General features: G+C 44.5%; 1 protein-coding gene and 1 long non-coding RNA gene across 2 annotated transcripts in view; both read left to right on the top strand.

Annotated features, from left to right (window-relative positions):
- ank1b (ankyrin 1, erythrocytic b) overlaps positions 1-14,052 on the top strand; it is a gene marked incomplete at its 5' end in the record, with an annotated part of 54,004 nt that overhangs the window by 8,761 nt on the left and 31,191 nt on the right. The window contains 11 exons of the mRNA XM_084486392.1: positions 4,270-4,368; positions 5,216-5,314; positions 5,859-5,957; positions 6,459-6,644; positions 8,552-8,650; positions 9,625-9,723; positions 10,884-10,982; positions 11,787-11,984; positions 12,318-12,416; positions 13,060-13,158; positions 13,525-13,623. Of these exons, the coding sequence (XP_084342518.1) occupies positions 4,270-4,368; positions 5,216-5,314; positions 5,859-5,957; positions 6,459-6,644; positions 8,552-8,650; positions 9,625-9,723; positions 10,884-10,982; positions 11,787-11,984; positions 12,318-12,416; positions 13,060-13,158; positions 13,525-13,623 (1,275 nt within the window). The remainder of the gene's footprint in view (positions 1-4,269; positions 4,369-5,215; positions 5,315-5,858; positions 5,958-6,458; positions 6,645-8,551; positions 8,651-9,624; positions 9,724-10,883; positions 10,983-11,786; positions 11,985-12,317; positions 12,417-13,059; positions 13,159-13,524; positions 13,624-14,052) is intronic.
- On the top strand, positions 994-3,114 carry LOC311367903. The gene is made up of 3 exons (XR_014639832.1): positions 994-1,085; positions 1,599-1,746; positions 2,531-3,114. It is a non-coding gene; the product is annotated as an uncharacterized lncRNA (long non-coding RNA).

The raw sequence follows: 14,052 nt of genomic DNA on the forward strand, positions 1-14,052 counted from the left end.
CACACACACACACACAGCACTTGCAGCTACACCAGTACGCACCATTAAGCTTATTTCTCATTGTCTCTATTAGTGGGATCCTATTTGTCCTGTAATGTTTTAACAGCTCAGGAGGAAGAGCATGTTCTCGAGGAGGGGAGCGGGGAGGAGAGGAGGGGAGGGTAGGGGAGGAGGGGAGGAAAGGAGGGGAGAAGAGTGGGGAGGGGAGAAGAGGGAATTGGACAGGAAAGGAGAGGAGATGAGAGGAGAGAAGAGGAGGGAAGGGGAGGGGAGAGGAAGGGAGGGGAGGGCGGGGAGGAGAAGAGGAGAGTGGAGGAGAAGAGAGGAGGGAGGAAGTGGAGGAGAAGAGGGGAGGAGAGGAGAGGGGAGGGGAGGGGAGTACTCCATGAGATTGATGTTATCCCCGTCCTTACTGTAGATTTGGCCCTGCAGTCTCTTTCACCTAAAGTGCTACAAATCCATCTACTTGTCACTCCTCCGCAGCCCCAACTCCTCTTCCCTTGCTCTTACTGTTTCTTTCTTTCCTCCTTTCCTTCTCCTTTTGCCCATCATCTTTCTTTGTTTCAATCACACATATTGTTTTTCTTGCTTCCATCCTTAATTCCTTTAATATTTGGATTTTCTTCTTTTTCTTTCTAAAAAGATTCATATTTTTCCCATGACGACTTATGTCATTCTTGTGTATGGGAAGGCCTACTGTCTGTTCATTCTGTGCAAAATGCTGTTGGCCTCCTACATCATTGTCATGCATATGGACTGAACTGAACCAATAACAGTGTGTTTCTCTGGCCGTCTAAACGGAGGCACAGATACAAGGCATTCACATGCTGCCTGCTCTCTGTGCGCCTGCTCAGTGGAGGGGATGCGTTGCCAATTTAAAAGAGAAGCCCCTGACTGCAGCCCGCAGACGGAGCCCACATTGAGGGGCGTGCACTCAGCCCACATTGAGGGGCGTGCACTTAGTCCACATTGAGGGGCGGGCACTCAGTCCACATTGAGTTCAGGCGAACGGGGTCAACTCAGAAACGACTTCTATATAAATGAAGAAAAGAAGAAAGATGCTGTTCGACACATGAAACATGCAAGTTAGTGAGACTGTCAAAATGCTTAATATATTTAGTAATATTCCTGCCATTGTGTTTTTAGTTACATCATTAAGTTTTAGTTACATCACCCCTTCCCCCCCAACATGCTAGATCAATTTTCGGCATCATAAGGTTGAGAGAATCTCAGGAATGTCAACCAATGTCAACCATTCGGTGGAATAAATATGTTTAGCGAATATAGATCAAATATATCCTAGTGTCTTAGGTCAAAATAGCCCCCCTCACCCTCCCCCTCCCCCTCCCTTGGTGCATTCTTACTTTATTGTCGTTGTGGATATCCTTAGCAATGAGTTGATACTTCATGTTGGGTCTTGAAATGTTCATAAGAGTCCACAGAAATCGAATATCAATATGATTTTAGTCTAATTACATTGTGTATATGCACAAGCCATCTTATACAAAGCAGCCGAAAAATAGAAAACCGAAACGCTGCAATGTTTTTTTTTGTAGAAAACTGCTTTTATGTTTATACTGGTTTTCTTTGACTTTTAGAGACACGTCAGTGTAATTGTAGATGGCGAGAGCCCTGAAATACAGCTGGACAGCAGCGGTCTTCATCACTGCCCCTTCTGCAGATATAAAGGGTCAAAATATGAGATCGACCATCATATTAAATGCCATGCCTCGGTTAAATACAGAGGTACATTTTCTTAATTTTTAAATTATTATTATATATATTTGATACCATTTTAAATACACAATCTAAAATATGTCCGTAATGAAAGCAGTTTTTATTAATTGTATTGTATATCTTGTATATTTCTTCTTTCAGAGTTCACGATCATAAAGTGCGGTTTAGGTTGCAGGAAGACTAGCCACTTTCATTGTTATAATTGTGCAATTACAATTATAAACCGAAAACAGCTCTTAAAGCACCTGGAATCTCACGACACCCCACAGGCCCCTCCAGAGAGACATGTGGCCCCTCCAGTCACCCCAGTGGCCCCTCCAGAGAGACATGTGGCCCCTCCAGTCACCCCAGTGGCCCCTCCAGAGAGACATGTGGCCCCTCCAGTCATCCCAGTGGCCCCTCCAGTCATCCCAGTGGCCCCTCCAGTCACCCCAGTGGCCCCTCCAGAGAGACATGTGGCCCCTCCAGTCATCCCAGTGGCCCCTCCAGTCACCCCAGTGGCCCCTCCAGAGAGACATGTGGCCCCTCCAGTCATCCCAGTGGCCCCTCCAGTCATCCCAGTGGCCCCTCCAGTCACCCCAGTGGCCCCTCCAGTCACCCCAGTGGCCCCTCCAGTCACCCCAGTGGTTATAGTTGTTATAGTGGTTATAGTTTAATAGTTTTGTTCATCACTGAAAACTCATCAGTAGTAGTAGCCTTTGTTAGCATACCATTGTGTGGTTTTGGGAGAGTAGGATGTAAATGATTGTGTTTTTGTCAAGTACAGACACATCATTTTTCTTTCTTCTGCAAGGAAGATGATGTTTTCCTTAAGGGGGCAATTGAGGCAGCAGCGTGGTGCCAGTTGCAGTCCTTCACTGACAGCTTTTCTCTCCCAATAATCATTGGGATGAAAGGTGAAGAGCTGGAGGCAGCATCAACAGAGCTGAGGTCCGATGACTGCAGGGACCTGGAAGAAAGCCAGAATAAGATTGAACCGTTGTGCTTCTTCTTTAAATCAAAGAATGATTACGAAATGTTCTGTGTGGAGATGTTTGACAAGAGAAACCTGAAAGTGTTTGCCTCTTGTGAGTAGACATTTGAGACAGTTTCTTTTAATTTTTTTGTTATTTTTACATTATTCTGTTCAATAAAAAGACAGTTGTTAGAGTTCCTGAGATTGGTGTAATTCAATGTGCGTCACACATGTAGCTTTAATTCAATTGTTATGAATACAGTATCACGTTTCATTCCATGTATTTAGGTTGTATCCCTGTTATATAAAGTAAACCAATTCAATTGTAGGATAATTATCACAGTACCTTTTGCTCAAAACTTGCAGAGGGACAATTTACGTGAGCACGCACACGCACACACTCAATGTCTTAATCTCATGTATACTTACTCAAAAAGGGCATTCAAATGTTAACAGGTTCCCGTATTAACCTATGAGTGACGGCTATACTTGTATGAAAGTTGAATTAAATTGATGACAGTCTTAATAACTTTTGGATATTCAATGTCTTCGTTAATTGTTTATTTTGCATATGGCCTAATGTTGAGAAAGTACCACATTATAAAGGGGCATGCCATAGAGCAGAATCCTTTCATAAAATCATATTATGTATCATATTATTAGCAGCGCGGACGAGAAATCTCTACATCTATGGCTGCATGCAGGACTCTTATTTTGATATCACTAAACCGGATGTAAGAATGCGTACTTCAGGCAAATAATTAAACAAGTCGTTTAGGCTATGCTTAACTTTATAATAGGTCCCTGGTACGCAGCAAGAAAGATAGCCAGTCACTATACTCCCGTGCCACCTGTTTCTATAATTTAATTAACAGCGTGGGCTCCCGCTAGCTTAACATAGTATTACCATTACTCTCACATTAACAAGAGCATTAGCCTATGGCGGCAGCGGAAATCTGCTCAACCCTCAATGTGGGCTGAGTGCACGCCCCTCAATGTGGACTAAGTGCACGCCCCTCAATGTGGGCTCCGTCTGCGGGCTGCAGTCAGGGGTACTTGATTTAAAATGAAGTGACACTGCAGTATGGAAGCAGCACAACCATACTGGGTAACTGCGACACCTGCTGGCCGCAGGTGGTACTGCAGCTGCGTTCGCGCCGTACGTGCTGTATTCCGTAGCTCGCTAGCCTAACTGATGCTGACAACACCCAGACACGAAGACAAAGCCAGGCCGACAGGGAAGGAGGGGGGCACAGAGACGGAGGAATAATTTGTAAGATCTAAATCTGGCTCCTGGTCCTGTGGGATTCAGAGAAGGTATTTCTAGATATGGCTAAAAGACTTTCAGAAAGCAGAAGATACTGTCATTTGCGTCCATGCTTTAGCACTTTAGCTTCATGCCATTAACACAATAATCTCTCTGCACGTTTAATACTTTAAAAACAGTTTTGTGTCGTGACTCTTGAATTATAGAGAGACCTTGGGTATCATACCATTGATACCCATGTTTCGTCACCATGTCATTGAAGCTATACATTTTGTTTAAATCAAATTAAAGTCTGTTTGTTTTTTCTTAGAATGGACTCAACGGGTTACATCTGGCCTCTAAAGAAGGTCACGTCAAAATGGTGTTGGAGTTACTACACAATGGCATTGTGTTGGAGACCACCACCAAGGTAAGTACACTCCCCTCGCCCTTTGTCAACTCAGCTAATAATAATAATAATAATAATAATAATAATACATTTTATTTGTAATGCACTTTATATTTCAGCAATCTCAAAGTGCTAGCTACCACACACTTCCAAGCTGAAATTAAACCCATTATCTTGTGTTAATTGGAATGTCAATATGCAGTGCTTTGCAAAGGTGACAGTTTGTCTATTCAAAGTAGACTGTGGATATATCCTCAACAATTGGATATATCCAATTGTTGTTTCAAATGTTGTTAGAGTCGACATCTCACATGTGAGAATGATTCCCTAAAAGTGTTCACTATATAGGCAATAGGGAAGTAAGCCAAATGGAACATGGCCCTTAACTCCTCCCACTCCCACCTTGTCTCCTCCGACTCTCTCATCTCCTACACCCACATACATAATATATCACGATGGTCACTTAGGTTCTAGTCATGATGCTCCCTTTCCTCTACGCTCGCTTTAACCACAGTCGAGAGACCTAGATGTTCACGTTAAACTAAAAGTCGACATTTAAAGAAGGGATACATTTTGTGAGTCATCTAAACTGAAGGTTACCTCCTTAAACCTTTTACATGCTCTGTCTGGAGGTCTCTGACTCACTTCTCCCCCTCACTGTGTGTGTGTGTGTGTGTGTGTGTGTGTGTGTGTGTGTGTGTGTGTGTGTGTGTGTGTGTGTGTGTGTGTGTGTACGCGTGTGTGTTTGTGTGTGGTCATGTACGTGTGTGTGTGTGTGGTATGTGTGTGTTTGCTTGTTTGGTGTGTGTACATACGTGTGTGTGTGTCTGTTGGATGTGTGTTTGCCTGTGCGTGTAATGACCTTCAGAAGGGGAACACGGCCCTCCACATAGCAGCGCTGGCGGGGCAGGAGAGGGTGGTGGCGGAGCTGGTGAACTACGGGGCCAACGTCAACTCCCAGTCACAGGTGAGGACTCGCCCCACATCCCATAATACACAGAACAATACAACGGTCGGGCTGAATATGTATTGTTCACCATGGTGCATGTGTAGTGGATGTGTATGAGCATGTTTAAGCAGACCCATGGAGTACACACACTCATTGAGCAGTTAGGAGGTATGTGTGTGTAAGGCAGTGTGTGTGTAGGTCAGCAAAGCACTTATCTATAATCAGTTGTAAATAAATGTGTGTGTGTGTGTGTGTGTGTGTGTGTGTGTGTGTGTGTGTGTGTGTGCAATCCATGAAAACCAATAAAATGTTGTGGATGAGAGTGTGTGTGTACATGCAGGCGTGTGTGCCTGCATCCCTGAACACGATCTCTAAATATCAATGTGTGTGTGTGTGTGTGTGTGTGTGTGTGGATGCATGCGTATGTGCTTGCGTGCATCCATGAACACTAATAAATCTACATGTGTGTGTATGTGAGGGACTGTGAGTGTGCTTTTATGATTCCCCGTAAATCTCCACATGTTTGACGTGAGGCTCTGTGTGGATCCTCTCTCCCTCACAGAAAGGCTTCAGCCCTCTTTATATGGCTGCCCAAGAGAATCACTTAGAGGTCGTCAAGTTCCTGCTCGAGAACGGAGCCAATCAGAGCCTCCCCACAGAGGTCAGCCGGGATTACTGTCGTGCATTCTCTGTGTCGGTGCGAGGGGCCCCTCCTCGTCTCTCACCTCTTAAGCTAGGGCCACACTACACTTCAATCTGAGACCATGACAAAACGATTGAATACACACTTTTCATTGTCTGTTGCAAATTCCCCATTTGTGTCTTTAAACCGCACGCACCAGTCGATCATGGAAAAACCAGCCCTGTTAAAATCAAACATGTTTGATTAAATCTGGAGCATGCCGACTGGGATCGTATGGAGCAAAGTTGGTGTCTTTTACTCACACATCAATCCCGACCAGGGAGTCCCACTCTGCCGCCCTCTGCCCGACCGGAGCTGCAGATTCTGGGACCGGACCTTCAGATCATTCCCGAATCAGGCCTGAACAAATCACATAGCTTGGCCTATAGCTTTGGAATGCCGACTCGTAAAGGCAGCAATGAGGTAATGCGTAATGCTCTCCCCCATCCCTCCCCCTCCGTCTCCGTCCCCCCTCCCCAGGACGGCTTCACCCCCCTGGCGGTGGCGCTGCAGCAGGGCCACGAGAACGTGGTGGCCCTGCTCATCAACTACGGCACCAAGGGCAAGGTGCGGCTGCCCGCGCTGCACATCGCCGCGCGCAACGACGACACGCGCACCGCCGCCGTGCTGCTGCAGAACGACCCCAACCCCGACGTGCTGAGCAAGGTGCGGTCCGCACCACACACACCTTTCAGACGAATGCAGACAAAGTCATTCAGGAAGCTTTTGTTTGTGAATTTCTTCTGTGAATGAACATAAGTCAAAGTCAGCTTTATTGTAAATTCCAAACTGTGTGCAGGACAAATAGAGGAATCGAAATTGCGTTTGTCTCTGACCCACGGTGCAATAAGGAGAAAAGGATAGAATTAGGTAATATAGAATAAAATCTGTAATATTTACAATAAATCAATTCTAAATAGTGCAAAATAATTCTGAATAGTGCAAAGGTAAGGAAAAACAAAACGGTATATGTAAAATAAAGTTTAAAAAGTAAATGGATTGAAATGTGCAATATGACAATATGATATATATATAACATTATGGGTTTGAAGTCCAGGGTTCTTGGGGCAAATGGGAGGGGGTTTCAGAGTCCAGAGTTTGAGGGGCAGAGAAACGATTGACGCAGACTCTGAGGATGACACAGTTGCAACAAAGGAGTCTTTGCTTGTGCTCATTATGTGTGTCGGTTACGATTGGCCGTTATCGAAGGAGAGTACGGAGACAGGCCATCGAGGGACAGATGGGGAGGTTAGATGGGGAGGTTAGAAGTCGTTCTCAAGAGGCTGAGGACACTTTCACTAAGCACACACTTGATTTGTTCAAATTAACGTCCATGGAGAGAATACGTATGTCTGTGAGGATGCATTCCTTATAAGTGTGGTTGCAAAGCAAGCCACACTATTGTTGTCATGTGTCTTATTGTTTTTCTTTTTATAGTTCTTCCGCCTCATTTTTGGTAATTATCTCCTACTACAGTGTTGCAGGTATAAAAAACCAAGCCCATTGCAAGGAAGGAATTGCACGTATCCGTGGGCTGTGCCATTCCTACGATTTTTTAAAGTTTGCATATTTTTTGCATCGGTCTATGCATCATTTTGCATAGACAGTAAGTAAGGAGGTCTCCAGAATGTTTTGTGCCGCTGTGACCACAGGGGGTGCTTTAACTCTTGGTCAAACATAAATACCCGCACCGAGCTCTGTGTCATAAAAAAATCTGAAACTTGGTATCTGGGCCTTATTTGACATGCTGAATGTTTTTGTCTCAAGGACCCACAAGGTACGCCTGGAAAGTTTTTTCTGCATCTTGAATTTTTTGGAAAATATAAAAAAAAAAACTTAAACTGACCTACGAACCAAAATTACCCAAAATTGGTCCACATACTCCTTCATACTGCCCGACCTTATGGTATTATTTTCGAGTTGTGGCGAGTTATGCGAATAATGAAATCATGCAAATGAGCCTATTGTTCAATAAATAACAATTCCACTTTAGAGAACCCCAGAGGCCTAAAATGTGGTGTGACCATCAAGGACAACCCCCTGAGGTAATGTGGAAAGATTTCTGTTGATAGCTGAAACAATGACTTCACAGGGTCAATTTATAATGCTACTGTTGAAGGTGCTCAGCAAGCTATTTTTCATAATGCAAGTCAAATTAGGAAAAAAAACGCTGACTTCAACCATTCCAAAGGCAAAAAACTCAGGGTTGTCAATGTTGGTACATGTATAAAAACCGCGTGCAAGCAAGCCTCCAAAAAGTAAGAACCGCTTTAACAACAGGGGGTGCCATAACTCACTATCAAACCAAAACAACCAAACAAAAAACGCCCATTGTTCAATCAATCACAAGTTGAGCTTCAAACCAGCCCGGGGAATTGAAACTTGGAGTTCTCGTTCATTAGCCTTGCCAGCATTAGCATGTCAGCATGCTCACGGAATATTGCGCACACGGCGAGTTAGCATGCAACCACATGCACTTTCTGCCGAAAATTCACATGCGGCGGCATGTCTAGTTATCAACTTGCGCCGACTTAACTTAAAATATTTTTGATGTCTGCAATTTTCTCTGTTAGACTGGGTTCACGCCTCTGCACATCGCGGCGCACTACGAGAACCTGAGCGTTGCCCAGCTACTGCTGAACAGAGGAGCCAACGTCAACTTCATCCCCAAGGTCAGTGGGACTCAGCCGGGCAGCCAATCAGAATCAACGATGACACTAATGTATCCTCCGCGCTGCTGCCAATAGCTGCAATGTGATGAATAATGTCAGACATTGGCCAAGGTGGTGTTGGCGTGTGTGTGTGTGTGTGTGTGTGTGTGTGTGTGTGTGTGTGTGTGTGTGTGTGTGTGTGTGTGTGTGTTGGCGTGTGTGTGTCTGTGTGTATGTGTATGTTGGAGGAATATTGAATAAAAAGCAAATCATCATTTTGATACTGCTGAGTGAGACTGAAAGGGAAAGTCTTGCAAGGCGACCTGCATGCCCTTCTGTTTTTGCCTTCCTACAATGTCAATTTAATTATAGTCTGTGTGTTGCTATATTTAGTAGCAAACTCAGTTCAGGGCTCCTTACAATTCTGAATCATAAATATTGCAGCTTTTATCCCTCCTTCTCTGCAACTCGCTGCCTCACAAAAAATGAATATAGAAAAACATTTCTAAAAAAATAAAAACCTACATTTTTGAAATAAATAGACAAACATTATACTGTATTATATGTATGCATTTATAAAATAAATACATGCACACATTTATAAAACCAATACATATCAAACATTTATAAAACAATAAAATACACACATTTATAAAACCCCCAAAAAACATCTATTTATACAATAATCAAAGAAATAGTAATCCTAATTCTAATCACAATAACAACGTGGTGAGACTCCGTTATCCCTGATGGTTAGACGCGTGTTGCTCAGTGTCCAGGTACACAGGTCCGCTGTGAGCCACCCCTCCCCGGCTCTTTTTACTCTTATCTTATACCATTTTTTTTCTTTTCTTTTATTATGTTTTTTATATTAATGCATTGTTAAGGAGATCTTGGGACACAAACATTTCATTGCAAGCTATAACTGCGTTGCCTGTAAAGTTAGCATTTGCATTTGACAATAAAATAACTTGATCTTGACTTCTGTCTTGCAGAACGGCATCACCCCGCTGCACATCGCCTCCAGGAGGGGCAACGTCATCATGGTGCGACTGCTGCTGGACAGAGGGGCCCAGATAGACGCCAAGACCAAGGTAAGGTGCCACGTTGTAGGTCTGCTAGGGGTCAGGGTGTCAGGACCCCCACCCCAGAGGCTCCTGAGTTCCAGCACCAGTGTCTCCAGTCTGCCTGTAAGATGTCCTAGGATGTCCTGGTCATACACTCCGCTCTAAACGAACTCTAAACGTCCTCAAAATGGCTTTGTTGTACAGATTCCGCCGAGTGTATTCAGCACAACTGTAAACAACAGCAAACACGTCATCTCAGTGCAGGGTGTGTGGACGAAAAATAATTTAGTGAATAGCCTTCACTAAAGTACTTTACAAATGGTATATTCACTCAGAACAAAGTGCTACTGCTGTTGTTTTCATTCGTGGTAGGCGCGTTCGCACAAACGGCTTTGTGGCAGAATTGGCACAACAAAAAAATTTTTTTCTAATTATATTGACAACTGATGTTTAAAGCAAACCCAGGAGAGACAGTAACGCCGGTTTGATCACGGAGCGGTATTGTCTTTTAACAACATGTAAGGTAAATGACATGCGTCTGACAAATGACTAAGTAGTAGTGCAATTAAGCGAATGTAGCCATGGTTTTACAATAAGCCGCACTTGCTGACAACTGAGGCTTGTAATAAACAAGTCTGTGTGCAAACCGCACCGTGTAACGGCGATACAGTGGCAAATGCCCGATTTAAAGCACATTCAAATCATATCCAAAGGCCCCCCACGTGTTGCTGAAAGCCGCTGCTATGCTGAGCTGTGGTTACTGCCGTCTGCATTGTGCTGATCTGCGGTGTCGTCTTCTGCTGACTTGTTCTCCTTGGCAGTTCCTGGGCGGCTATCTGCTCTGGGCCTCGTTTGATTGGCAGGCCAGCGAGCATGAGCCGCCTGGCCTCTGTTGTCATACTGTCGGGAGTCTGGCTGGACATCCCGCCTGCTGATTGGCCACTCCTCGTGTGTTGTCGTTTGCCGTTGTCTCATATCCCACACCCTTTTTCACCCCCCCCCCCCCCCTCTCTTTCTATTTTCTGTTCCCCTTCCTATCATAATTTCCCTCTCCATCACTGTCTCCCCATCCCTCTCCCTTGCCCTCCCTCTCTCTCTCTCCCTCTCTCTATCCCTCCCTCTTGGTCTATCTCTCACTCGCTCTTCCTTTCTCCCTATCTCTCCCTCCTCCCCCCTCCCTCCCCCAGGATGAGCTCACTCCACTGCACTGTGCGGCCAGGAATGGTCACGTGCGCATCATCGAGATCCTTCTGGACCAGGGTGCCCCCATTCAGGCCAAAACCAAGGTGGATCCCCCCACGATCCAACACACACACACACACACACACACACACACACACACACACACACACACACACACACACACACACACACACACAAACATACATACATACATACATACATACATACATACATACAGGACAAACAGAATGGCTTCTTAGGATAAACAAGTATAAGCTACCATAACAACCATTTTGGCATCAATAAGGATTCAGATGGTTTTAATCGAGAGATTGAATTTTGGAATTGTACCTTACTCCAAAACATGACGTGTTCGTATAGGCTGTCGGACTGCTGTCAAACCCAGAAAATTTGAGGGTATTACATGGCTATACATGGTGTTGTTTACCAATTGCCGGCCGCTGTAAATTGGTTGGCGTGTGAGACATTTTACTGATTTGGCTGCATGTTCACATCTTCTTGTGCATCTCTACTTCACTTCCTGTGCATCTCTATCTTATTTCCTGTTCATCTCTATCTAACTTCCTGTACATCTTTACTTGACTTCCTGTTCATCTCTATCTTCCTGTTCATCTTTTCTTCACTTCCTGTACATCTTTACTTCACTTCCTGTGCATCTCTATCTATCTTCCTGTACACCTCTATCTAACTTCCTGTACATCTTTACCTCACTTCCTGTGCATCTCTATCTAACGTCATGTACATCTCCACCTCACTTCCGGTGCGTCCCTCCCTGTACCCTCCCCCTGCTAACCTCCTGTGCGTGTCCCCTCTCTCTCTCTCTCTCTCTCTCTCTCTCTCTCTCTCTCTCTCTCTCTCTCTCTCTCTCTCTCTCTCTCTCCGGTCAGAACGGCCTGTCTCCCATCCACATGGCGGCCCAAGGTGATCACATGGACTGCGTGCGGCAGCTGCTGCAGTACAACGCTGAGATCGATGACATCACCCTGGACCACCTGACGCCACTGCATGTGGCGGCCCACTGCGGTCACCACCGCATGGGCAAAGTGCTGCTGGACAAGGGGGCAAAGGCCAACGCCCGTGCACTGGTCAGCGCTTTATCATTGCTGTTACTTTATTTACTCTGTTCATAAGGGCTATCTTTTGTTCCACTAAACCATTAGAGAATAATCTAACAAAAAATGTATGTGACTCTTTGGGATTTTTTTTAAGTGCAGCAGGATCAAAAATGGAATTACAAAGTAATATATCGATTTCCTTAATGGTACAAAATTGAAATCCACAGCCGCTGTTTAAGGAAAAAGCGCAAGCGCAAAAGGATTGGGGATTGAGTCAAGTAACCAGAACACTTTAAACTGTTGTTTATGTACACTATCTTCACTGTGTGTGTGTGTGTGTGTGTGTGTGTGTTTGTTCTGCAGAATGGCTTCACTCCTCTCCACATCGCCTGCAAGAAGAACCACATGCGCTCCATGGACCTGCTGCTCAAACACTCAGCCTCTCTGGAGGCCGTTACTGAGGTAGGAAGAGGGCTATAGGGGTGTACATCACAATGCATCATGGGATTTGTCTTTGTCAATACTGCCATATTGAGAGGATATTGAGAGACTTAGAGTTTAGTACTGTAAAATCTAAAATAAACATAAATAAACACGTTTGGATTACGCAGTTTATTCAATCAATTCATAGTAGCGCACCGCATTTAACATTCAGTAACGATAACGGCATCATAACGACAGAAACAGAAATTAGTTAGATTACCCCATTACTGAAAAAATAACGGCGTTACCTAACGCCGTTATTTTAAACAGCTTTAGGGGGAAGTCTTGTTGTACAAGTTGTACAATCATTTCCGGAGGGAGTTATATTTAGAGGATAGCATGTCTGAAATAATGCATTTCCAGTGAAATATTACTCGCCGATGTTTGTGAATAACTCGTTGCATTAATAATGTACAAGCATGGCAGATTTAAGTAATGGCTGTACAACATTTGATTGAATCTACAAAGTGCTGCGATTAGGTGTCTAATTATCTACTATCTGTGTGTGTGTGTGTGTGTGTGTGTGTGTGTGTGTGTGTGTATGTGTGTGTGTGTGTGTGTGTGTGTGTGTGTGTGTGTGTGTGTGTGTGTGTGTGTGTGTGTGTGTGTGTGTGTGTGTCAGTCTGGTCTCACTCCTCTTCATGTGGCGGCGTTCATGGGCCACCTGAGCATCGTGAAGAACCTGCTGCTGAGAGGAGCCTCTCCCAATGCTTCCAACGTGGTGAGGGAGACTTTATCTTTATGATTCACTCACCCCTTGTGTTCTTCAGATAAACCAGTTTGACTAAGCTTCACCGACCCCTTGGGTTCATCATATAAACCAGTTTAGCTTGTCTTTACCGACCCCTTGTGTTCTTCATATAAACCGGTTGAACTAAGTGTCCCCGACCCCTTGTGTTCTTCATATAAACCGGTTGAACTAAGTGTCCCCGACCCCTTGTGTTCTTCATATAAACCAGTGTGACTCAGTGTCCCCGACCCCTTGTGTTATTCATATAAACCAGTGTGACTCAGTGTCCCCGACCCCTTGTGTTCTTCATATAAACCAGTGTGACTCAGTGTCCTCGACCCCTTGTGTTGTCTCCAGAAAGTGGAGACTCCTCTCCACATGGCGTCCAGAGCTGGCCACTGTGAAGTGGCCGCGTTCCTGCTCCAGAACACTGCCCAGGTGGACGCCAAGGCCAAGGTAGGCCCCCTGCTGTTCTGACTCTTTGGCTGTTCACATACTGCTTCATAACAGACCTCAGTGAGTCAGCTGCTCTGTTGTGCGGTTGACTCATCGCCATTATTGGTGGCTGTGTGAATAAAGCTTTGTGAAGACTAGCCATGACCTTCGAATGTAGTTTGTGTTAAAAGTCCATCCCTGTGGAATAAAGGATCCATTAAAATCATGATTTTAACTAGTGCAACAGTGTTCCTTATCTTCGCTCTTAACTATGTTTGTATGGATTCCATTGGCCGAAATACCTCACTTCTGATTGTATGTTGTTAATAGTTGGATGCTGTCACTGATTAGATGTTGTTTCTAATCAGATGATGTATATGATTGGATATTTTTTCTAATTGGGTGATGTTTGTATTGGATGCTGTCTCTGATTGGATGTTGTTTCTAATC

The sequence above is a fragment of the Micromesistius poutassou genome, assembly GCF_964030765.1.
Source record: "Micromesistius poutassou genome assembly, chromosome: 22".
Classification (NCBI taxonomy): domain Eukaryota; kingdom Metazoa; phylum Chordata; class Actinopteri; order Gadiformes; family Gadidae; genus Micromesistius; species Micromesistius poutassou.